The 22758-nt window shown below is 47.1% G+C and overlaps 2 protein-coding genes and 2 long non-coding RNA genes across 8 annotated transcripts in view; 3 read left to right on the forward strand and 1 right to left on the reverse strand.

Annotated features, from left to right (window-relative positions):
- Positions 1-22758, reverse strand: part of LOC129603420 (uncharacterized) — a 23200-nt gene continuing 442 nt past the window's right edge. The window contains exons 3-7 of one of the 4 annotated variants that reach the window (XR_008693259.1): positions 21273-22730; positions 19302-19631; positions 15859-16475; positions 1577-1760; positions 1-346 (exon numbers count right to left, since the gene is read on the reverse strand). This is a non-coding gene — a long non-coding RNA (uncharacterized LOC129603420). Of the gene's footprint in view, positions 347-1576; positions 1761-13977; positions 14116-14934; positions 16476-19301; positions 19632-21272; positions 22731-22758 lie in introns of those variants that run through there. The other 3 variants (XR_008693261.1, XR_008693260.1, XR_008693258.1) reach the window with 3 other exon arrangements.
- On the forward strand, positions 862-1472 carry LOC121201840 (uncharacterized). The gene is made up of 2 exons (XR_005897000.2): positions 862-1000; positions 1153-1472. It is a non-coding gene; the product is annotated as an uncharacterized LOC121201840 (long non-coding RNA).
- On the forward strand, positions 4491-12462 carry LOC114845486 (leucine-rich repeat-containing protein 4B-like). 2 transcript variants are annotated; one of them, XM_029133565.3, is made up of 4 exons: positions 4491-4724; positions 8319-8927; positions 9021-10168; positions 10301-12462. In XM_029133565.3, the coding sequence occupies exons 2-4, from the start codon at positions 8685-8687 to the stop codon at positions 11001-11003; spliced, it is 2094 nt and encodes a 697-aa protein (XP_028989398.1). In that variant the 5' UTR covers positions 4491-4724; positions 8319-8684; the 3' UTR covers positions 11004-12462. The 2 variants fall into 2 exon arrangements, with proteins under 2 accessions (XP_028989398.1, XP_028989397.1); XM_029133564.3 differs by having other exon boundaries at positions 4492-4724; positions 9021-12462.
- LOC114845488 (testicular acid phosphatase homolog) overlaps positions 19625-22758 on the forward strand; it is a 7247-nt gene continuing 4113 nt past the window's right edge. The window contains exons 1-5 of the mRNA XM_041068487.2: positions 19625-20214; positions 21288-21383; positions 21482-21568; positions 22263-22418; positions 22557-22655. Coding sequence (XP_040924421.1) covers positions 20119-20214; positions 21288-21383; positions 21482-21568; positions 22263-22418; positions 22557-22655 — 534 coding nt within the window. The 5' untranslated portion in view covers positions 19625-20118. The remainder of the gene's footprint in view (positions 20215-21287; positions 21384-21481; positions 21569-22262; positions 22419-22556; positions 22656-22758) is intronic.

Consider the following 22758-nt stretch of genomic DNA (forward strand, 5'->3'; position numbering starts at 1 on the left):
GGTAAGTTGTCTTATAATTTATATAACACGATATAAGAGTAACTAAAAGTATATTGTTCGGATAAACGACCCTATTTGCTCTTTTCTCTTGCAGGTAAAATGGTAAAACTGTATCCACAAGTAGCAGGAAACACTTTGGGGGCGCATAAGAAATTTTTTAAAAAACTGAAACGAAGAGGGGCAAAAAAAACAACAAAAATTCAAAAGAGTGACGCCATTATCGTCTTCTGTCCCATTGCCAGTCGTTATGAGACCGACGTTAAAGCAGCGCTATCCAACCTCCCAGGTAAACATGAAGAGAAGGTGCGATGTCGAGGTCCGAGCTGTCACTCATGCGCTTTGTTTTCTGTGTAGTAAAATTAGAGAAACAGAAAGTGGTGCTGGTGGCAATGCATCACACATTCGACCCAAACTACACGTTACCGAGCTGCAGACAGCTGGACACCGATGCAGACCTTCTCGTGGACTGTCTGTTTTACGAGAAGAAGGGACTTTTGAAATGTGAACGCAATAAAAGTGCAATCAAGACCATCTGCAAAGAGGTAATCACACAAGCATCATTTATTATTATTATTATTTAAATTAATATTATTATCAGACTTTTATCTTACTTTACTTTTTTGGACAATGTAATATAATTTATTGAGTTGTGTTTCAGTTTATCTAGTGTTAATACATCTTATGTAGCCTGTCTTATTAGTATTGTTGAAAAACTGAGCTATTGATAGAGGGTTCGTGTTCACTATTTATTCCTCATCTTGGTTCGTAGAACCGATTTCTACCCGGCTTTAAGTGTTTACTGTTCTGTTTTGCAGTTGAACATAATGACACCTTTAAAGAAACTTGTGAAACGATAATGAGTCCGAGAAGTAAAGAAACCCGTACAAGCAAGATGAATTCAGCAGATGGCTTCACTCACTTCCATTCATTTGAGTTCTGGTCATCTACAGAATCATGCAACTTGTTCATGACACAGAGACAATAGATCAAAATGTCACAGGTAAAGTCTACTGGATTATTATCTACACTGTTATTATTGTTACACTTTGTTTGGTAGCCGACCCATAAAGCTTTTGTCCCTATTGTCCACTGTATTTCTTATGTATTATAAGTATAATCGAATCGAATATATATTCTTTTTTTTTATTACAGCAACAGATTTTTATTCTTCACATGCTGAGGTGTGCAGGTTCTGCTAATGCATCATCTTGGTGCCATGTTGGACATTTATCAAATATATGAAATCATTTATTTATGTGCTGACCCGTGCATTTCCATGTCATGTGTCTGGGTGCACACCTGCATGTGACCCTGTGACCCTGGTTAAAAGATGAGTAATCAGTTGTGTGATGGTGATGACACTGTGATCTTGAAGGGGGGGTGAGGATCATGGAGTGAGGAAGAGGATGGGGTCTGAATCATAGGAAGCTGTTTGAGCGATCCTCAAAATAAAATCCACAATGAAAATACTATTTTAGCTTATAGTCATTGTTTTCCTTCTTCGGCTCATACTGAGTGTTTTAAAGGTTTTAATCTTTAAATGGGCATCTATCACCCTGACACTCGTTTCACTTACCACTTCCATTTGAATCGAAAAGGCTTAATCCGCTGATCGCAGAGCAACGGTCAGTGAGAGGATGAGGGAGTGTGTCTCTGATTGCACTTCACTCCGCTGCTCACAAGGTGGCAGCCGATGACCTCGCGTCTGCAGCACCCACTGGATAAACTGTGTAAGTAGAGTGTTGGCTGCAAGAGGACAACTGGAAAAATAAAACCGGTGACATTAAGACAAGGTCAGTACAGAGTTACATTTATGGACTGAAGCTGCTTCTAAGAATCATTTGGAGCGTGAACTGATTAACATTGGCTTTGATATTTCCCACACCTCATGAATCTCGCTCTAAAATACTGGTTTAAGAACAATATAAGTAAAAATCAAGGCCGATCCCATTCATTTGACACTTTTCCTCCCTTTGTTACTCTCAGATTGAGTGAGATTCTTGCACGCAGGTCTGAATCAGCGCACACGCCGCACGCCCACATCTGCATATGACCACCGACACACAAACAAACAGACACATGCGTACATGCCCTCACACTCATACGCAAAAAAAATAAAAAATAAATAAAGAAACACAATGTGTACAAACCAAAAGTGAGTTCTCACAGACAGGAAATGATGTCAGTTCTTGTCTCCAAGGAGATGGAGGCAGTTGCTAAGATACTGTGACACTAGGATTTTTCCTCTCTATATTTTCTCCCTCTCCGTCTCTAACCCGCGTGCACATGTTAACACACACACACACACACACAGGGATGTCACCATGAATAACTCCAAACTCTCCTTTGTATTTCCCTTATTCTTCGCACAGATGGCAACGAGCGCCAAACCCACGATTTTAAACCTATCTGCAAAACACATCGCTTTGTTCGCATATTACACAGATTCCTACAGTAATGATCCGCAATGATCCGTAATCCTCGTAGTCGCTCAGCCACCCACTTCCACGGCGGTGAGGCCTGTAGCTACTAAACCCAAAGTGATGGAAGTGATGGATGTGTATCAGCACCTCTCCCCAGCTCCTTCACAGTGTGAGCTGCACCTCGCTAGTGCTATCAGCATGCCACATATGTCTTGGCACTAGCATGTGGCTGCCAAATCCTCGTCGCCCTCCCCTCCCCTCCCCCGTGGCTCCTAACACAGCATTAAGAGTTTATGGGGTTTGGATTGTATTGGAAATGCCGTGCGCTTGTCCTCTGGATAGTGGGATTAGCTCTCCCCACTGTATTTCTAGTCCGGGAGCCTTCCTGTACTGATGACACAAGCAATACGCCGATGAGTGTTTGTTCATTTACTGTGCACAAAAGCACCCCCCCATGAACACGCTCAAAGGTGCACACGCGAGGGTGCTATATGCATACGGGGGAATATCGGGCCCGACGTGCAATGACACTGTGAGGACAGAGAGTGGGGAGAGGGGGGGGGGGGGTCACAGGGTGGGCTTGGCGTGGAATCATTTTAAATGGCACGGTGTGATGTACAGAGGGAGAAGATGAGCGCGGCAAAGCAGCCCGGTCGGGCGGGAGACTGGATGTGGGCTAAGATTTCAGCACGAGCGAGAGGGAATGAGAGAAGAGGGAGAACGAGGGAAAGGAGGAATATCCTCTGCACCACTGTGTGACTGGAAATTTAATGGAGAGGGAGAGAGAGAGAGAGAAGGGAGGAGGAAGAGAGAGAAGGAGAGAGGTAGATGGGTGAGAGAGAGAGAGAGAGAGAGAGGCCGCGGAGGGGGAGGGGAGAGGAAGAGGCAAAAGGCACAGAGACCTCATTGCTGTGCGGCTTTCAGCAAAAGCTAGTGGTTGTGAACAATGCTCACTACAGCATTCATGGAGAGGGAGGGGAGGAGCAAGGGGAAAGGGTGAGCGAGGGGAGGAAGGGGGGAGACGGATGGAGAGCAGGAAAGACTGTATATATCTTGGGGGTCTTTCTGAAGCATAGCTGGCCTCCTCTGTCCTTTGACCTTTAGTGGGGGCTGAGACAGAGCGGAGATGGACTGAGATTTATTTTTACCCACAAAAACAGTCCTGGGAGCGGAGAGGAAGCTGCGAGGGACGACTCTCTCCTTCTGCAAAGTAGGAAACAACTTCCTGAAGGGCACGGAGTCTGAAGCACTTGACGAACGGAAGCGCATACTGAGAGGCTGGTTACGTAGAACGCGGCGTAAACGTCCTCGCTCCCAGTCTGTTTGAGACCTGAGGCAGCAGCTGTGCACATCTGGATGCAGGCGCATTTATATGAGGCTTCAGGTTCTACTGTAAAACAAATAAATACTCATTATACTCAGGAAACAGAGTAACCTGGTTACTTTGACAGACTCAGTGTGGCCATCACTAAAACGCACGTGCGGCACGGAGCCCGGATATTAGTTGCCTTTCAAACTATTTAAGACTGGGTGGACGTTGCTGCAGATGTGATTATGGTGACACATGTGACCATTACGTGACAAACGCGCACCAAACCGCCCGAAACCTCGCTCCATCAGAACAAACACACTGACACAAATCGCTGCCACTGAGTCACATGTCCATTACACGTACGCGATCTCGGCGCGTTTGCCGCGGATGAAGCCGTTCGGGCGGACACGCGTAACCCGTGGAAACGTCCACGGCACGCGCGTGCACCCGCGCTGCGCCGGCGCTCCGTCCGCGCTTCCGACGCCTTCCTCTTAGTGGGATTCAGGCTCGAACGTACGGAATGTGCGTAAACAGCCGCCTGTGCTGGACGCAAAATGCTCTGCCCAGCGGGCGCCGTCGCGTTTGCTGCCTGCGCTCCTCTCCAAGGATGATGAGGCGCATGAACGCACTCGCCCCAGACCTCGCTCCTAAATGTGATAATACTAACGTCATTTTCTCCAACGACCCTTAATTTGATTTCTGACCCCCCCTCCTCCTCCCCCTCCTCCCCCCCCCCCCTTACTCGCCTCTGTGTGGATTGTGTTCATCTTTAACCTGCCGTCGCTGTAGCCCCCCGCGTTGCGTTGGCGCTGCAGATCCAGCCTAGAAGAGCGAGAGGCGGCGCGGAGCCGCGGAAACGGGCGAATCGATCTAGGGGCAAAGGGAACGGAGCGGACGGAGAGCGAGGCTGGAAAACGGACGACCGGGAGAAGGGGACGAGGAGGAGCGAGAAAGCGTCGACCTCGCGCCGCAGCCGGCCGAATATTGAGGTACGTGTGTATTGGATGCACAGGTAGAAGGGGCTGAAATGGCCGGCGCGCTTATTGCATGCGTTACCTAACGTGCACGAATGTTCAAATCAGTCGCGAAAGGGCAAATGACTGAAGAACGAGACGCGCAAACGCTGCACGGATGCACGACCACTTAGGGCGAGGAATTTATTTGACTAATAGACACAGTCGACGTCGATGTCAGTGGATCGGAGCTGTGGTGTATTAAAAGGACACGGTTAACGCGCTTTCTTATGTAAACATGCCCACGCTTATTATTTGCTTTAATAAATTCTCAGCCTATGGATTTTTTTTTCGAGGGGGGGGGGGCGCAGTGATGTTGTCATTACCGCGAAGAGGGAATGGATGCAAGCCATTTTGTAATGCAGCATGTGCAGAATTAGGCCTATTCAGAATTTCAATTGCGTCCCCGAGAAGGTGCGCCGTAGTGAGCGCAGCTGCATAGATGAATAAGGCCATTCTGTTGGATTGTAGGAGATATTAGGCTGGAGGCTATATGATGGGGGGTGATTGCAGATTAGCGGTTGCAGGAGAAAGCGTCAGGTCATGTCTCCTTTTGCCTTCACCCCCCCCATGGGTTGATATCTAAGAAATGCGAAACACTTCTCATCAGATGAACGTGGGGGGGGGGGGGGGGTATTTGGCATGATCCTGCAATTTTCTCCCCCTGAAAGCTGCCCACTGGTGAAATGCGTCCCATCCTCCCCTGATTCCCACGTCCCGAATCAATCTGGTGTTGTCATAGTTACAGTATTGGCCCTGCTGCACCTGTGTTGCTTTGTGTTCATCTAGACCATCTGCGAATACATGAGGTCTAATTGGGCCTCGTGTAGGCGCACAGGAAACGTCCCACAGCCGCGGAGTGTTTATCGAAAACAACAAGAGGGTTTTTTTTTTTTTTGCCTCTTCATAAACCATAAATTAATAACTGTTGTGGAGAGCGAGGCATTGATACGATCAGGCGCGTACAATGATGTGATTAGTTTGTAGCAACTGGTCAGCAGCTTGCAGCTAATTTGTCTTTTCACGACTGAGCGCTCTCTCAGGCCTGATCGAATAATCAATATCTACATGGTAGCAATCTTCTCTTGACATGAAAAAAAGCCGGCTAGGACCAGGAAGGAGAAATACCTGCGAGTGGAGACGGGCTAGAGGAATAATAAGGCGGCCGACGTGTCATTAGAACCCACAGCGAGCGCGGGGACGGGGACGAAGGCCACCGGCCACAGAACGGGACGGAATGAGTCAAGGTGTAATCGTCTAAAAATAAAAGCCCGTCGTCGACGCTGGCTTTTGTTCTTGTGCTCTCATGTGGTGAGAAAACTTGAGGATGTGGAGGTCAAGGCAACAGGCGTCGGCGCATTCAAGGTCTCTGCCTCCTGCACAGTTCTGTGCTGTGCTGCTTCACAGTCCCCGTCGGTACAGTGTTCGTGCCTTAATAGCAAACATTACATTACAATGCGCCTAATTATGCAACCGTGGATTAAAACAATATTCAGATCTTAGAGCTGCACCAGAATGTCTGTGCTCAGTCCTGCAACATCTCAGAATCTATTTCTATCTATTCATTTCATTCATGTTATAAAAGGTAAACTTCATCTTTACCTTTATTCAGTCTAAACTATGATGTTAAGTCTAAGAATATAAAAATAAAATGTAAAAGTGAAATCTGTTTTGACTGCACTGGCATGAACGGTGGTTTGACGTGGTTTTGATGAATCATTTGATGATGAGCTAACCACTGGAGCCATCAAACCATTATTCTGGATCAGATGCATTTTTGACGTCGCAGACCAGACGCTTTCATTATTTCAACTCAGCCCATTAAAATGCATGACTACCTGCGATAAGAAGGAGACTCGTCAGTGTTGGGAACACAGCAACGAGTGTTTTTCTTTCTGTGAGGGAGATACAGTTAAAATGGTTCTGGATGTGGAATAGTGAAACCCGTGTGTGTGTGTGTGTGTGTGTGTGTGTGTGTGTGTGTGTGTGTGTGTGTGTGTGTGTGTGTGTGTCAGAAGCCAGAGAGTCTGTGGGATGTGCAGAGCATTTGAAACTATTTTTAGCATACACTCTCTTATGAGCTTTCTAAATAGCTGCTTTAAGAGTTCTCAGAAGTCTGTTTTTACTAAAGACAGATGCTGACCTAATCTTCAGACCTCGTAGACGTTGATGGCAGATTTATTCCGTCTGTTGTGAAACTGAAGGCCAAGGTTCAGCTGTGCCTCCCTGCTCCCACACACTATGCAAACCTATATTTTCACACCACTAGATTTACATTTTCTATCTTTAGGTGAACAGACAGTTGTGTGGACATGTAGTAGAGAAGTTATTATATAAAAAAAACTAAATTCGATGGGTGATCAACAGTAAACATTGATCAATGCTCAGCTAAACACAGCAATGTGGAATAGGGCAGTGGACAGTAAAAACACAAGATGGTGAGTGAGCAGGTTGCCACAGCAACTGTGTTTCTAGGAGCGCATGCATCGTCGCTGCGTAAGGAGAGGAGATGCTAAGGATGGACATGGAAGCTTAAATAAACACCAGGCAAAATGTGTGGGGAATGAGACCGGAGGTTGATTTATGATGGACTCCCACTGTGCGACGTACTGTACGGAAGCAACAAAGGCGTGTGACTGTTACAGTCATGATGCCAAGTGTAACACGCTCAAGAAGACAATAAACACTGCCGCTTGCTAATCATAATGGAGTAAACCCAAGCATTTCTAAATTTAGTGAGTCTGCTGATGCTCGCAGCCATTTCTGTTTTAAGGAGTCTGTGATGCTATCGCCAGCAAAAAAAAACAACAACACACAATTACATATTTCTAGTGAAAGATATTTTTGAGTTGTTTGATCCACGCGAGCTGCAGAGCTTGTTGGGTTTAGTGTGCATGCTTTATTGTACACAGCATGTGCATTGCAGTAAAATTGCAGAAGTCAATAATCATTCCTATTCTCATATCTTAATTGCAAAATTACTGCATGCAGGCACAATTTGTTATCTCATTTGTAATGCTGTGCCGCCGCCTCATGATGGATGGCATGAATCTCTGCATTAACCTCAGGTCTCGATGAGTCTCCCACCAGCGCTTGTAATTGCGTCGAGCAGCTTTGCATTCTTTTAAATTCCAGCATCTCGTACTATATCGCGCTCGGCCACCACAAGTATCCCGCTGTCATAAAATGGCTGATGAGACTGTCATCCTAATGGCCGTGCCGCCGACCCAACTTGAGGTTTTAGAATTTTGTGGCCATTTCAGACCCTGACCCACATGTTAAGTTCAACCTATGAAGAAAATGGCAGCTGAGTCACCAGTCAGACTACAGGCCACAATTTAAGAGCCACCTCTGTGGAAAAGAACGCCCAGCCAAGCCTGTCGCACTCTGGTGACAGGACGTTGTGTTATTTAGAGATTTAAATTCAGTCCCCAGAATACATACAGCCGTGTGTGTGTGTGTGTGTGTGTGTGTGTGTGTGTGTGTGTGTGTGTGCTAGGATAATATCTTAAAGCTACTGCACTGTGCACTTACTTGACCTCCTTCCTCTTTTTTCTCTTCCCTCTACAGCGAGCGGCACCGTCCTCCGCAGAGACGCCACTTTGAGGAGCAAATCTCCCCCTAAGTTAGCTTTCGACTCTAATGATTGTCATGGGAGCAAAGAAAATGTAGGTTCCCCTGAAATGACATGCCAGAAATAACAAAATGGTTGACAGGCCAAAAATCATGAGCAAAGTAAAATAAGAATCCATTAATGATAAATACAATCTTTAATTTAACATTGGACTTTTTCTTCTTAATTTTTAAAGATCATCTAGAAGGAGAAATAGAATCCAAGCATTAAAATATGAACCTCAAGACAAGCACCTAAATTCACTTGTTTAGAGGTGATTTATTAACATCAAAGCAATAGGGGTGGGTCATGACTCAGTTGCCATGCGTGTTGTCATGGTGACCAGCCCCTGTGCCCCTTCCCCCCTCCTCTGGTTGGTCCAGCTTTTGTTGTGGCTTCACAACCATGGACCTCAGCTGACCGAGGCAGCGTCCCCCTGTCCCTCGCCCTGTACCTGCTCCAATCAGGCGAGTCGCGTCATTTGTACAAGGAAGAGCTTAGATCAAATCCCAGACAGTATTTCAGAGAACACAAGATACCTCAATCTACAGGAGAACTCAATTCAGGTAAATACAAGCCAGCCACACACACAAGCTGAATGTGTTTGGAGTGAACGGGAAATCTGATCTGTTGTCATTATGTTTTTGTTTTCACACCAGGTGATTAAGTCCGACACATTTAAGCACCTGAGGCATTTGGAAATCCTCCAGCTCTCCAAGAACCACATTCGGCAGATTGAGGTGGGAGCTTTCAATGGCCTTCCCAACCTCAACACGCTGGAGCTTTTTGACAACCGACTCACAGTGGTACCATCACAGGCCTTCGAGTACCTCAGCAAGCTAAGGGAACTATGGCTACGAAACAACCCCATCGAGACACTGCCAGCGTTTGCTTTTCACCGTGTTCCCTCCTTACGTCGTCTCGATCTAGGGGAACTCAGGAAGCTGGATTTCATCTCAGAAGCTGCCTTTGAAGGTCTGGTAAACTTACGCTTCTTGAATCTCGGCATGTGTGGTTTGAAGGACATCCCTAACCTCACCCCGCTGGTACGATTAGAGGAGCTGGAGTTATCGGGGAACCAGCTGGGGATAGTTCGTCCCGGATCCTTCCAGGGTCTAGTGTCACTTCGCAAGTTGTGGCTAATGCACTCCAGAGTGTCGGTCATTGAACGCAATGCTTTTGATGACCTCAAAAACTTAGAGGAGCTCAACCTCTCCCACAACTCCCTGCACTCCCTGCCCCACGACCTCTTCACCCCTTTGCACCAGTTGGAAAGGGTTCACCTCAACCACAATCCTTGGGTGTGCAACTGTGATGTTCTGTGGCTTAGCTGGTGGCTGAAAGAAACAGTTCCCAGCAACACCACATGTTGCGCTCGCTGCCACGCGCCCCCGGGTCTAAAGGGCAAATACATTGGGGAACTGGACCAGAGCCACTTTACCTGCTATGCCCCAGTGATTGTTGAGCCCCCCACCGACCTCAATGTCACCGAGGGCATGGCTGCTGAGCTGAAATGTCGCACTGGAACCTCCATGACCTCTGTGAATTGGTTCACTCCGAACGGCACAATGATGACCCACGGATCGTACCGCGTTAGGATCTCAGTGCTTCACGATGGAACGCTGAACTTCACAAATGTGACTGTGCAAGACACGGGGCAGTATACTTGCATGGTAACCAACTCCGCTGGGAACACCACCGCATCGGCTGTGCTCAACGTCACCGCTCCTGACCCCAGCAACAGCTACAGCTATTTCACCACTGTCACTGTGGAAACAGTTGAGACAGTGAGAGGAGATGATGAAAGGCAAGCAAGCAAACAATATATTAATGAAACCTTCATAAATTTCTCTGATCCTACTGTGATAGAGGGACAACCTGCTACCACTATATCACCTTCTCTCTCTTCTCTTTCCTCACTGTCACCACAAACCAACAGAGTAACTGAAAATGCAGTGACTGTGTCCATAATGGATGTTACCAACATTCCCGGCCTGGACGATGTGATGAAAACGACTAAGATCATCATCGGTTGCTTCGTGGCCATTACGTTCATGGCAGCCGTGATGTTGGTGGTCTTCTACAAACTCCGAAAGCAGCACCAGTTACACAAGCACCACGGCCCGGCCAGAGCCATTGAAATAGTCAATGTAGAAGACGAGATTGGAGCCGGGGCTGGAAGCGGGATCTCGGGCGGATCCACAATGAATTCAGGAACCGGAGGAGAAGGAACGCTAAGGATACATCACCCAGAAATAGTCAACCTTCCCAACATTGGCCGTACGGACACGCTCAACCATTACTACAAGACACATCATTTCAACAACAATGTGATGGGTCTTAGCATTGGAAACGATGGCATGGGACCAGGAGGGATCCTCAGTAACAAGAATCCACAAGGCCAGGATATTCCTATTTCCTGTACCCCAATCCCAATCTCCACCTCTAATTTGCTCACCACGTCAGGAAACGGCACCAACCCCAATTCTATGTCCCCACCGCTGCAGATGTCTCTCCCCATGCCTACAATGGGCTTACATGGATCGATCAAGGGATTCATGGGGCAAAACCAGAATCCCCAAATGGAGCCTCTTCTCTTCAAGGGGAACTCAAAAGAAAATGTCCAGGAGACTCAGATCTAAAAAAAGTAGGAATATACGGAGCGAGAGAGCGAGCAAGTGTTGGAGACAGAGAGGGGATTGATGTTGGGTTTATGCACAGAATGATTAGACACTAGAGTGCATTGACATTACACCAGGAGAGAGGATGGACTGACACGGCTATACACAAACACATAGACATGTCCGTGACAGTGTAATGAGCCAAGGATTACCACAATGGGCCACTTGTGCTTGTAGTAACTATCATGGCCATGGAAATCAAGGAATGGACATTGCTACAATGTAAATCTGTGCCAAAGCAAATGTTTTTTGCAGTTTCTACAAGCTGTGTTCTCGTAGGGAAAAAAAACTAGCCTTTCAGAGTAATCGGTCCCCAAATTGTTTTTTGGCCAGCGAAGTTGAAAAGACACGCGCAGCACTCACCCCACTGAAGATCGGAGACTAAAAAACCAAGAGACGTTTTTCTTCCACGCGACACACAAACCACACCCTCTCTCTCGAGTGACTCAATAGACTCCCTCAAGGTGAAAATTATGTAGGCATAACTAGATGGACATAAAGGTACAGTGCAGTACAAACTACTGTGAAAAAATCCACAAATTATATAAATATATTTTCATTTAAATATGTATCATTGCAGACTCTGATGCAGAGATATTTTGGGTGGATGTATAAGCTGGTATAGTTTGTTTCTTTGTGATGAATAATCAGCAGCGGGTATAGTGGAGGTTGGTTATGATACATGTTTTACGTTTGGCTACTTCTCAGAAACATAAGGGCTCAATTGCAACACTCATTGTGAATCTTTGAATTGGCTTTGTGACATGAAGACCATTTAGGTTGTAGAAGAGTAAAACGCAGATCTCTGTTTGACAAACCTTCGTCTGTTGCTTCAGTAATAATCATTACGATCTTTTGTGTTCTGAAAGTGTATTACAGTATGTATTTTGTGAAAGCCAGCTACTTGGTATTTCAATTGACAGTTCTGATACTTCAATGCCAGCATCGCATAACGGTAAAACTATGTCCCACAAACACACAAAGGTGATCCACTGCAAAGGCCTGTATGGGTAAAACAAAGTGTTGACAATGTGTTATTCGAATCGGATCAGTAGCCAGATATTTGCTTTTAGACAGGAATTTGATATGACCTCCTTGCTCATGGGCACCATAATCACGCCATAAAATGCTGTGATAAGGATGAACAGACATCCATTCGCAACAGCATTTAAGAAGGGATTTAACATCCATCTTTGGATGATTGGAATGAATGGAAATGTACAGTATATTAATAATAATAATGTCTGGTTGTATGACAATTGTAAGATCCACATTTTTACAGTGTAACTTTCATATGTTAAATGCCATTTACGCTTCTTGCGTTTCAACTATGTATTTCTTTATTTTTGTTAGTTTGATATAATGTGTACAGTTGTCTAGCCATGTATCATTACGTGTGAAATAAATCAATCATATATTGGGTCGTGGCAGCTCAATATGGCGACCACACACGTAAGGGTTGAGACAGCCGCGGTGCTGGACCTAAATTGAATGTATGGTTTGTGGTTTAGCCATTAGTCATTCTGTAATGATACGTTCCATATGCTCTATTAACGAGCTCAGACGGGCTCTTAGTCGCTCTCCTATAGATGTTCTACAGACACTTCTACTACGGAGGAAAATGTATGTTTTAAACTGAATTATACACTTTCATTCTCATCAGACATTAGCCCTCAGTGAGCTTCTCCCATTGTGATTCCTTCATGTTAGGTTCATAAAAAAAATTATAATGAGGAAAAAGCAAATTGAATAAATAACCTGATTTGGATAAATGGCTATAACTAAAATGTTTGTTGCAATTGAGCGCACACTGGACACGCGGCCAGTTGGTCCGGACGCGTGGGGCGAGGTTCCGACCCAAAAGCAGCTGTGCGTGCTGGCTCTCTGCAGAACCGCACACCTACGGCGCGTATGCAGTATAGGAGATGCTTTATGTGAGCGATGATGGCTTTTCTTATCAGCAAAGCCACACTTATCGCGAGGAAAAGCACATTGGGGACGATGTAATAACGATGATGATGATGATAATATGAGTGATTATGTGAACGCGGGCCCACCCAGAGGTTAATCCGTGAGGGGAACGGCTTCCACACCGCATCTCTCCTGCCACACGCTACGCTGCACTTTGTCCCATCATACCTGCCGCACATGTAAACAGATCCATCCAATATGCCCGGCCATGCATGTTGTGAGCGTCGTGTTCTTTGGTGGCGAATCTCATGAAATATCAACGTGCCGAGACTCAAGGAACAGACTAGTGGGCAGGATTCAACTGTAGCCCCCCCCCCCCCCCCCGGAGACACAAATAGAATATAAATGAAGGCTAAAGACAGAGCATATGGCCACTCCCTTGATGTGCTACATTCGGGGGCTCTGTCATCACATTTCAAAGAGCATGCGAGATACGTCCTCGTGAGCGTCTCAGCCGCGGTGCCTCTGAGCAGGACTAGCGTGCTCCACATACAGTTAGCATCACCGCTAACAACACTGGGGGGGGGGCTGGAGATCACAGGCCCCCGACACAGGGATGGGAATATGTGCGGATCGCTGACAAATGGGAAACTGTATGTGCATCATCTGCACGACGTATTGCTTGAAACGGGGGCTTCGGTCCAGATGACATTTGTTTGTTGCGAGCAAAACCCCCGTAATGAATTGAATTGTGATATCTGAGACAGAAAAACTGGGCTGACCTTTGGGTCCTTTAAAGGTAAGCTGCTCTGTTTGATACAGTAGATTAAGAACCTGGGTGTCTTTTAAAAGCTTTTTAAAACAAAAGGTAGAACTGTGTTACGAATAGACTTCTTTAATACAAACACTTGATAAAGTCATGTTGTGAGTTTTTCTTTTGACATCCTCCAGTTGTTGGTTGTATTTTGCTGTGATATTCTCCGTTGGGGTCCTCATGTATTGTCATTAAATGTCACTTCCCCCACGCGTTCATCCAGGTACACGGCGTGCAGCGGTGTCTGTTTCTTCTCTCTGGGCTGAATGAACGTGTGCTGTACTTGCACTTGACGACTGGGAGGCCTCTGACTGAACTGTTTCCTGTTTGTGCGACTTCCCGGTTATTCTGCAATTAGAAGCATTTGCTGCTTTTATTATTCGCTGTGATTTCATCCTTCGGTGCAACACAGCGAATTTAAGGAGAAATCAGTTAATCATGATGATGTTTTAAATAAGTTATTGCATAAAAAAACATAAAACAAAATGAAAAAAGGTCTAAACAGTAATTGTTTATGCTGTAATATGTTTTATATGGTTTTGCTTTTTCTAGTGCAGGTGAATCAGAAAAAGACAGAAACTTTCAAAATAAGATAATGGTTGCACACATTACAACTGCTTCTTATCTTGAATATTTTGCCTGGAATAGTTTGCTTCACTGTGTCACAGTTTGTTCTTCAGTTCATATGCATGTTCCAGATTTTGATAGTCTTAAATGAATTTTGAACCCTGAGGTGAGGCCAGGTTGCGGCGACCATCACAGATGTCCGCTCGGCAGCGCGAGTCCGCCGCACGTTACGAAACAACAACCTCAAGGGATTTGTGTAATAAGAAACACAGAAGCCGCGGAGCACGCGGTGAATCTGAATAACGTGTTTACGTGAAGTGTCCGGGCTTTACAGCCTTACAGGAGCGCGGTCGGCCTTGAATTGTCATAAGAAGCACGATGTAAAGTCATTTTGTTGAGCGTAATTGTTCTTGGCTCGTACTCTGGATCTCCAGAGGGTTCGGCCACCTTCTTGAACATAGTGTTAAAGGGCCAGTACACCAAAAAAAAAACAGAACTTCCATACTGTGAGTTATTGTGCTACAGTATAGTGTTCTTGGATTTAGCAAGTGTGTGTGTGTGTGTGTGTGTGTGTGTGTGTGTGTGTGTGTGTGTAGAGATGAAAGAGAAATGGTCAAATGCAGATTACTCCTCCATCACATGTAATTTTTACTTTGATTACGATGACAGTGACAACCCCGTGCAGGAAGCGCAAACATACACAGGCGCTTACATCAACATACGTCCCCACGTCGACACTGAATTAAAAAGCAGGAGAAACGGGCTGGTGTTTAGAGGACGTGGCAGACTCCCTGAAAGCAGCATCCACGTCTGCCTGTGTTATCGGTGGCTGCGCTGCAGTTCTTTCCCAGAAACTCGCCTCTCCGTTCCCTTATGCTGTCTGTTCCCTTCAAATTCAATAACCTCTCAGCTGCGCGTGTTTCTCCAGGGATTCCCCCAGCTCCCCTGGCCCACAGACAGACTGCAGAGTCTGTGGGGAACCTGACACAACATAAACTCCGCTGTGACGCGGGCGCATCAGAGGCTGTGGGCCGCCTGCGCGCCGACCGAGGCATGAAAACCCAAACGCCTTTAATATCTTCACACTTTAAAGGCTGCAGCACAAAAAAAAAGAGAAAAAAATAATACGCACATGCAGTTGTGGAGGACACCGGTGTGCTGGATACAGCAGCATGGGCCTGCAGTCACAGCGAAAGGAAGCTAATCCAAAGCCAAGCACCGGAGCTGCCGTGGCCTATTTAGGCAGTGTTTACATGGAGACTGCACAGAGAAGGTTGAAAGTTTGAAGGCTTATGGAAAGAATGGAAAAGATGTCAGTGGGAGTTTATACGCGATGGAAACCAGACGCCTTTGTTTGCCTCAGGCTTCAGAATTCGGCTTTCGGTCAGATTCTAAGTTTACTGACCTCGTCTTAGGGCTTAGTGCACTCATCACACTTTGCTCATGTTCAAGTCACAAATGGACCGTTTTACCATTAACGACCCGGAGAGAGGGACACAAACAGACAGACAGGCGCTTTCTCACCTTTCCTGGGGATGAAACACTCCAGCGGACCGGCCCGACGGCCGCCTGCGAGAAAAAGCAGAGTAAAGGAGTTTCTTATTTTAGCGAAACAAGTGAGCGGTTCACCGACAGAGAACGTCTGAATTATTAAAACTATATAGTGATTTTTAATAGCCGCACCATTATATGGGAACCAGGAAGAAGGCGGTCTCACCGGAGATGCTTCGTATACTGTAGTCTCAGGTTTACACTAATTATGTTTCTGTGAATAATTTGTTGCTCATCATACATTATAAACAGAATCTTCCTGTGTAATTACTGCAGGAAGGTATGTAGCAAATGGTTCCCCAGTGCACGAACTCCCACACGCAAACACTTTTCCAGCCACGGAGCTGATGTTGTTGTAAGATTATTATGCTCACTTGAGTATTGATTTACCATAACTGCAGATGGGGCCGGCGTTTTACTCCGCTTGGTTAATGTTGTGGTGCTTTTGGCTTCTAAAGGCCTCCATAAATTATGCAGCGGTTTTTACTCACCCAGTTAGAGCCTGTGTGCAGTGGTGGTGCTAGCGTCTGCCGGGGCCCTATAGGAGAAACAAGCCACAAGGGGCTCCTCCACCCGCTGCCTGTCAATATCTAATAATGATGCCAAGAGGAAATTAGATTATTGTAATGAATGACTGCTCCGCCGCTGCCGTTAGAAACTTTTCACGTTGCCGCCGCTTTTGTTCTACGTTGCTCCGCTCTTGATCTGTGGGGCCCGACTTGGAAACGATGGAACGTGCGCGTTTTGGAGCATTTTAAAACCAGGAGAACGAGCGAGCGTTTCTCACGCTCCTTCCTCCCGTCTCGCTGATTCTCCTCCAGTCCTAACGAAGGGCATCTCTGTCCCACGGGGGATGAGGATATTTACGTAAAGAGATGAGTTATTGATTGAGAGGAGGGGAGAGTGAGGCGGTTGACATGTAGATATCAAGCAGCGAACAATATCATACACTTTAATCCCATATCAACCTAACGAAGAGGAGGATGAAGATGTGGAGTGAGGACACTGTTGTTCTAAGGCCATAACACACACACATGAAGCCATACATATAATCCCGGGTCCAGCACTGATTGAATGGGGTGACGACATCATTATGAAACGGCTCTGGTCCTGCGTCTCCCGTGTGTTTGCTTCACGCAGGAAACGTCTCGCAGCCTCGTCCAGCGGGTCATTTGGCCTGCGCTGATTGAATCACCGGGGAGAGGAGCGCACGGCAGTTCAGTCTCAAACCGCCGCCTCCGTATAAATATAACAGGTGCCGGTCTGCTCTGTTTCTTTTTATACCTATGTGATGCTCAAGGAGGTGGACGGCGCGTCTGCGGAGCCGGTTGGTGTCACGGGGGAGAGGCAAGGAATCAATTGGCCGAGCGGCGACGGCGCCTGCGCATCCGCGTGCGGGAACATATCAATGGCCATAGCAACGCGCGCCGCTAATGGGTTCCCACTGGTGATTATGCAAATGTCAGGGTGACACGCAAGTCTGCGCGCGGCGTGATGCGACGGGAGGGGAACTCGCCAGCGCTGCTGCCATTAGCATTAGCATTGCTCACACATCACCTCATCCCAGACCGCTTCGACACCTCCCATCCTCCCGCCTTACTCCCCCTCCTCCCCCCCGTCGCTGTGTATCCATCCTCCCCTTATCGTCCCCCCCCTGCCTGCGTCCTCTCTTTCCTGTTCTTGCTGCAGTGTTGCTATAGCAACGGAGAAATGTGGGAATACCTCCGTCCTTCACAGCGCGCGTGAGAGAGAGCGCGAGAGTGATAGAGGTAGAGGGGTAGAGGGGGAGGATGGAGCGCAGACAGAAAGTGAAGGGGGAGAGAGGAAGAGGAGGAAGGGAAGGAGGGAAGGACGTGAAGTGTGGAAAAGAATCTTGATTAAGAAACAGGCCAGTGGCTGTAATTCCGGGTCTGATTGGGGCGCATCGCCCGTCACTTAGCGCTAACTCCGAGCATTGGCCCCTCTCCACCACCCCTCACCCGTTTCGAGAGCTCCCCTCCCATTGATATTCATCCTGATGAGGCGCACGCCACCAGCGTGGGTGCCAGTGTGGGTGGGGGCGGGTTCGGCGCCGATGGCGCCGCGTCGCACGGCTACAACGTGGCCTCACGCTGGGCCCTACGCACACCATTTGTTTGACGATCCATGTGTTCTGGATGTCTCCATTTGTAGTGAGGCTGCAGTTTCCATGACAACGCCCGGACTAAAATAGCACCCCGCTTTTTCACCGTCTCTCGCTCTCTCTCTCTCTTATTTTTTGTGCCTCCACTCACAATGCCCTCATAACTGTTCATTGCTGATCTTGGGCCTCTTTCCATCAGGCTGACATGTCCCGTACTGTATTCATGAAGCGCATGCACACCCCCTCCACCCCCACTGCCGCCGCCGTCGTCACACAAACGCACATGCGCACGTGCATGCGCACCGCCTCTCCTCCCACCTCTTATCTCCCTTTTTCAGTCTCTCTGTCACCCTGCAACAGATTCTGTCAACATGCATCAACCTCTGCGTTGCCATGACAATGGTCTTGAAAATCACTGCAATTATTTCAACAAAGACAAAAACACTACAGCCACTTGGGTGTGTGTGTGTGTGTGTGTGTGTGTTAATGTTTTGCTTGTGTAACAGATAAATTTGGGAATCGGTGGACGCGTGTTCACTGACCCCTCGCAGAGACGGTGTAAAAAGCAGCAGTGCGTGCATCACATTCACCTGTGGGTGCGTGTGCATGTACTGACGCTCTGCGCGGTGGAAGTGGCTGTCGTTCTTCCTGAGTAGTACAGTATATGTGTTTGAACAGGTGTATCAGCCGCTAATGTGTGTATCCAGTGTGTGTTGACAGTGGAAGGATTATTGTACGCTCCTGGGAGACGGCGAGAGATTAAATCTTGTGGACACAGAGAAATCTGTACAATAGTAGAAAGTAAGTAAATATGTTTGCTCAAGTCTTGGGCTCAAGCTTCGTTATTTCCACACTTTGCTGCTTTACATTAAACTTTAATGATATACGGACACTGCATGCAGTACACATGAACAATAACAGGTTACTGTATGTGCATGTGCGGTTAGCTTTCAGCTAGGGAGCAGTTTGGATGATTATTATCGGACGGACACAAAACAAGGCAGTGCAGGACTTTAGCAAAGATACTTAAAAGCTTTATAGGAACACAAAGAACGAACAAAATGTTACTATTTCAGACATACTGTATAGGTTTAATTATATCCCTTGAGTTAAATGTGTCACGTGACCTTGAAAAGTCACTTCTTTAAATACTCTTTTGATTGTCTGCTACCTTTACAATTGCTCCCATGTTGCCCTTTCAAAGAAGACATCATCGCGGTGTTGCTCCAAATCTTCACACCCACTAATCCCCACAATATCCCATAAAGCTGTTTTGACACTAACACATACTCACATGTGTGCTGAGTAAGGGAAAACACTCCGGGCCCTATAATTTCAGGCGAGACAACATAGCAAGTTATAATGAGTGTGGAGCACTGCAGAGGTGTGTGTGTGTGTGTGTCTACACTTATCCCATTTGTTTGTTACCCATCAGAGCGCTGTACATGACTGGAGCTTTAAAGTGGGGGTAATCCACACAATTTTGAGGGGCCGCACGTGTGTCAGCAGCTGACTCAAACGGGGGAGGCCGAGGGCGGCTGCCGTGTCACGGCCCAGCGGGGGGTCGGCAGAGACATTGATTCGGCCCACAGTTGGTGATGAAGTCGTTTGGGACCACAAATCCCTAGAGAGAGAGAGAGAGAGAGAGGTCAGGTAGGAGGACTATAAAAGCACTTTACTGTTAACTTCTTTTAATGTCAACCCGGGTGGGACTAAAGTCTGGGGATGCACAGCAGCTCCCTCCTGTCCGTGAATCGTCTGACCATAAACAACATGTGTAGAGACGCGTGCTGAGGTAAGTGCCAACGTTCTTTACACGACCTGCTAAACTCTTTTCCACAAGGCATTCCTGTTGTGCGTCCGACACGTTCATCCATTTTTAATGAACGTTTAAATGAAGATGACATAAACTCCCTCCAGTAGTGTGTTTTAAACATGATGACTAAGCATACATATTTTATACGTTACATAATTGACCTGAAAGCCATGTTTGCGTAACCTTTAGATTAAAATAATCATTGCCGTTCATCACAGTCTCATCTTTTGGGTCAAATCTTTCTATGTGTTTTAAAGGGAAGCTGTGATCAAATCGAGGTCGGCCAGTCACAAACATGAGGTTCCACCAGAGCTGGGGCTCCTTCTTCCTCCTCTGCTGCGCCTGCCTGGTGTCGGTTGTTGAGTGTCGGGTGCTGAAGTTCGCCGTGGCCGTGAGTCGTCAGCAGACGCAAGCGCGCAGCTTAAATCACACGCGAGATCTGTGCAGGAAACTAATGACGAGGTCGATAAGAGCGGAGCGGCGTCGCACGGCGCCGCTGATAACGGAGGGTTTGTGCCGTTCGCGGGGACCGTTAAGTGATATATTTACATTTATGTGACCATGGAATATTTTGAGCCTGAACCAAAGTGTCAAGCCTTTATCAGCCAGACACTGCACTGGTTCATAAACCTGTCATATCTGTCTGTTACGCTGTTCAGTGAAGGTGACCTTTGAAGAGTTTGAGTGAAATTCTTTCCTGGTTGTGCATTTTCCACTAGTATGTGCGTTTTAGTGTATTTATTTGTCCTATAATAATGACACTTCAACTGTAAGGAGTAATTTAAATCACATCCAATGCTCATGACTTCGTGAAGAATCTTCCAGAGCCGCTCTCTGCATCACATCACTTAAAGAGGAGTAAACACCATGTTTGGGTGAACAGTGTATTTCCAGCCTCACATCTGGTGTACTAATGAGCATAGAGTGCCACAGGGATGACGTGGCTTTGTAGGCCAACCTAGGCGTGAACATCACCCATGCTCCCTCAAGTCCACGGGATGCTGGAAAAGAAGGCTTTGTTTAACAGGATAATGTAATAAATTATTATAGCTTTGATGATTTGTTCCGCTCATGGAAACAACAGAGGTTGTAGGTTTATTGAGCTATTTATACTGTGAATGATCAACACACACACTACAGTTCCTACTGTATGAATTGATCAATATACAAACTCATATTTTGCTTCAGGTAGTTTTTATTTTGTTATTTCAAGTCACGTTGAGATTTGAATTTAGTTTCAGGAACGTCGGACATCAAAACAGTGACAGGATTTAGTGGATTTGTTCCAAGTCGCTGTAACGCTAACAGGGCTGAATTAGACGCGCCCAGAATTTAGTTTCACATCACTTGGCCTCTGTGTCGTGATGACATCATCACAATGACTCCGCTGTGGCTCTAATCCGGGCTGAGCTGGAGGTAAGGCAGGGTTGTTTGTGTGACATACTGTACCTGTTGACTCTGAAGGTGTTCAGACACGGCGATCGATCTCCTATTGAGTCCTACCCCAAGGATCCTCATGGAGAGGACGTGTGGGCCCAGGGCTTTGGACAGCTCACAGAGGTACCGTCCCTCCTACACACTGCAGTTCCACTGCTGCGTGTGCGTGCAGACGTGACGTTTGTCAGGCACGATTCAGCAAACCGATGTTTTTCTTCCAGCTGGGAATGAAGCAGCAGTTTGAGCTGGGCAGGTTCCTGAGGCGGCGCTACGCCAACCTTCTCGGTGACGACTACAACAACAGGGAGGTGAGTGCATTTCCGCTGCTGCAACATGTACAGGACGGCATGTGTGTCGGCTGGGTGTGATTTCTCACCCCCCCCCTCCCCCCTCCGCCGCCTCTCCTCTTAAATACTGAAACGTGCAATTACCGCAAAAATAACAACTCTCCTCAGCAGCCGTCACAGGCAATTTGTCACCTGAGTCTCAGTCAAGTCGTACTGTACCTCTCTCCCCGCGCCGCCACGTCTGTTTTAATTTGACAAAAGGAGGGGGGAGAAAAAGCATTCTCTGCATCACAGGAACATCCAACCTTATCAGCGTGATTTACTGTGTGCGAAAACCTGACACGGGGCGACAGAGAGATATAGACGAGCAAAGGCTGATGTCAGAAGAGATCACAGCCAGACGGATCATTTTTCCTCCTCCCTCGCCTCCTCGTCTCCTCCGAATCCCCTCCTCTTCGCGTTAGGGGAATACCTTAGGATAAACACAGCTCACTCGGAATATACTGCAGCTTCACTGAGCGCATTTATTTAGCGTCTTTATTACATAAAAACAGAAACGGAGCCGCGCAGCCTCGTAAGTTCTAATTCAACACTTCTGGGTTTCCAAGCATTTTCTCTTCTCTATAAAAAAAGCCCTGGTGTCCCAGTTGGAAAATCGCTGAGGTCTGTGGTATCGGCGTCAAACCTGCCACCGGCACGTGCTCTCGCTCCACAGATCTACGTGAGGAGCACCGACTACGAGCGCACGCTGATGAGCGCCCAGGCCTGCCTCGCCGGGATGTTCCCCCCGACCAGACGGCCGCCTCCCATCATGCCCCAGTTACTGTGGCGGCCCATTCCAGTGCACACCATCCCCAGGGCTCAGGACAAGGTGGGCTGCTCAGCCACATGAATATTTCCTCTCAGCAGCACCACATTACTGTGTTTACCTCAGTAGAGGTACTGAATGGCCTTCTTTTAAAGTGGCCGTTTACGCTGATGTGCCGCTGTTGCTTTTACGTTTCTCCAGCTGTTGAGGTCTCCAGGCAAAGACTGTCCGAGGTTTAGGGCTCTGATGACCGAGACGTTTGAGAGCGAGGCCTACCAGAGGTTCCTCCGAGCTCACCGGGTACGTAAAGCCACGCATCGGCACCTCCAGTGGACGTGTCGCTTGTGCTGCAGTGACTCCGGTGCCTGCACAAAGCTGCGCGGTGCAATTTCTCACATTCTTG

Source organism: Betta splendens, chromosome 19 (assembly GCF_900634795.4).
Source record: "Betta splendens chromosome 19, fBetSpl5.4, whole genome shotgun sequence".
Classification (NCBI taxonomy): Eukaryota; Metazoa; Chordata; class Actinopteri; order Anabantiformes; family Osphronemidae; genus Betta; species Betta splendens.

Coding starts and splice junctions, on each gene's coding strand:
- LOC114845486 (XM_029133564.3), top strand. CDS start 8,685: ATGCGTGTTGTCATGGTGACCAGCCCCTGTGCCCCTTCCCCCCTCCTC. Junction 8,928..9,020: donor TACAGGAGAACTCAATTCAG/GTAAATACAAGC, acceptor TTTTCACACCAG/GTGATTAAGTCCGACACATT.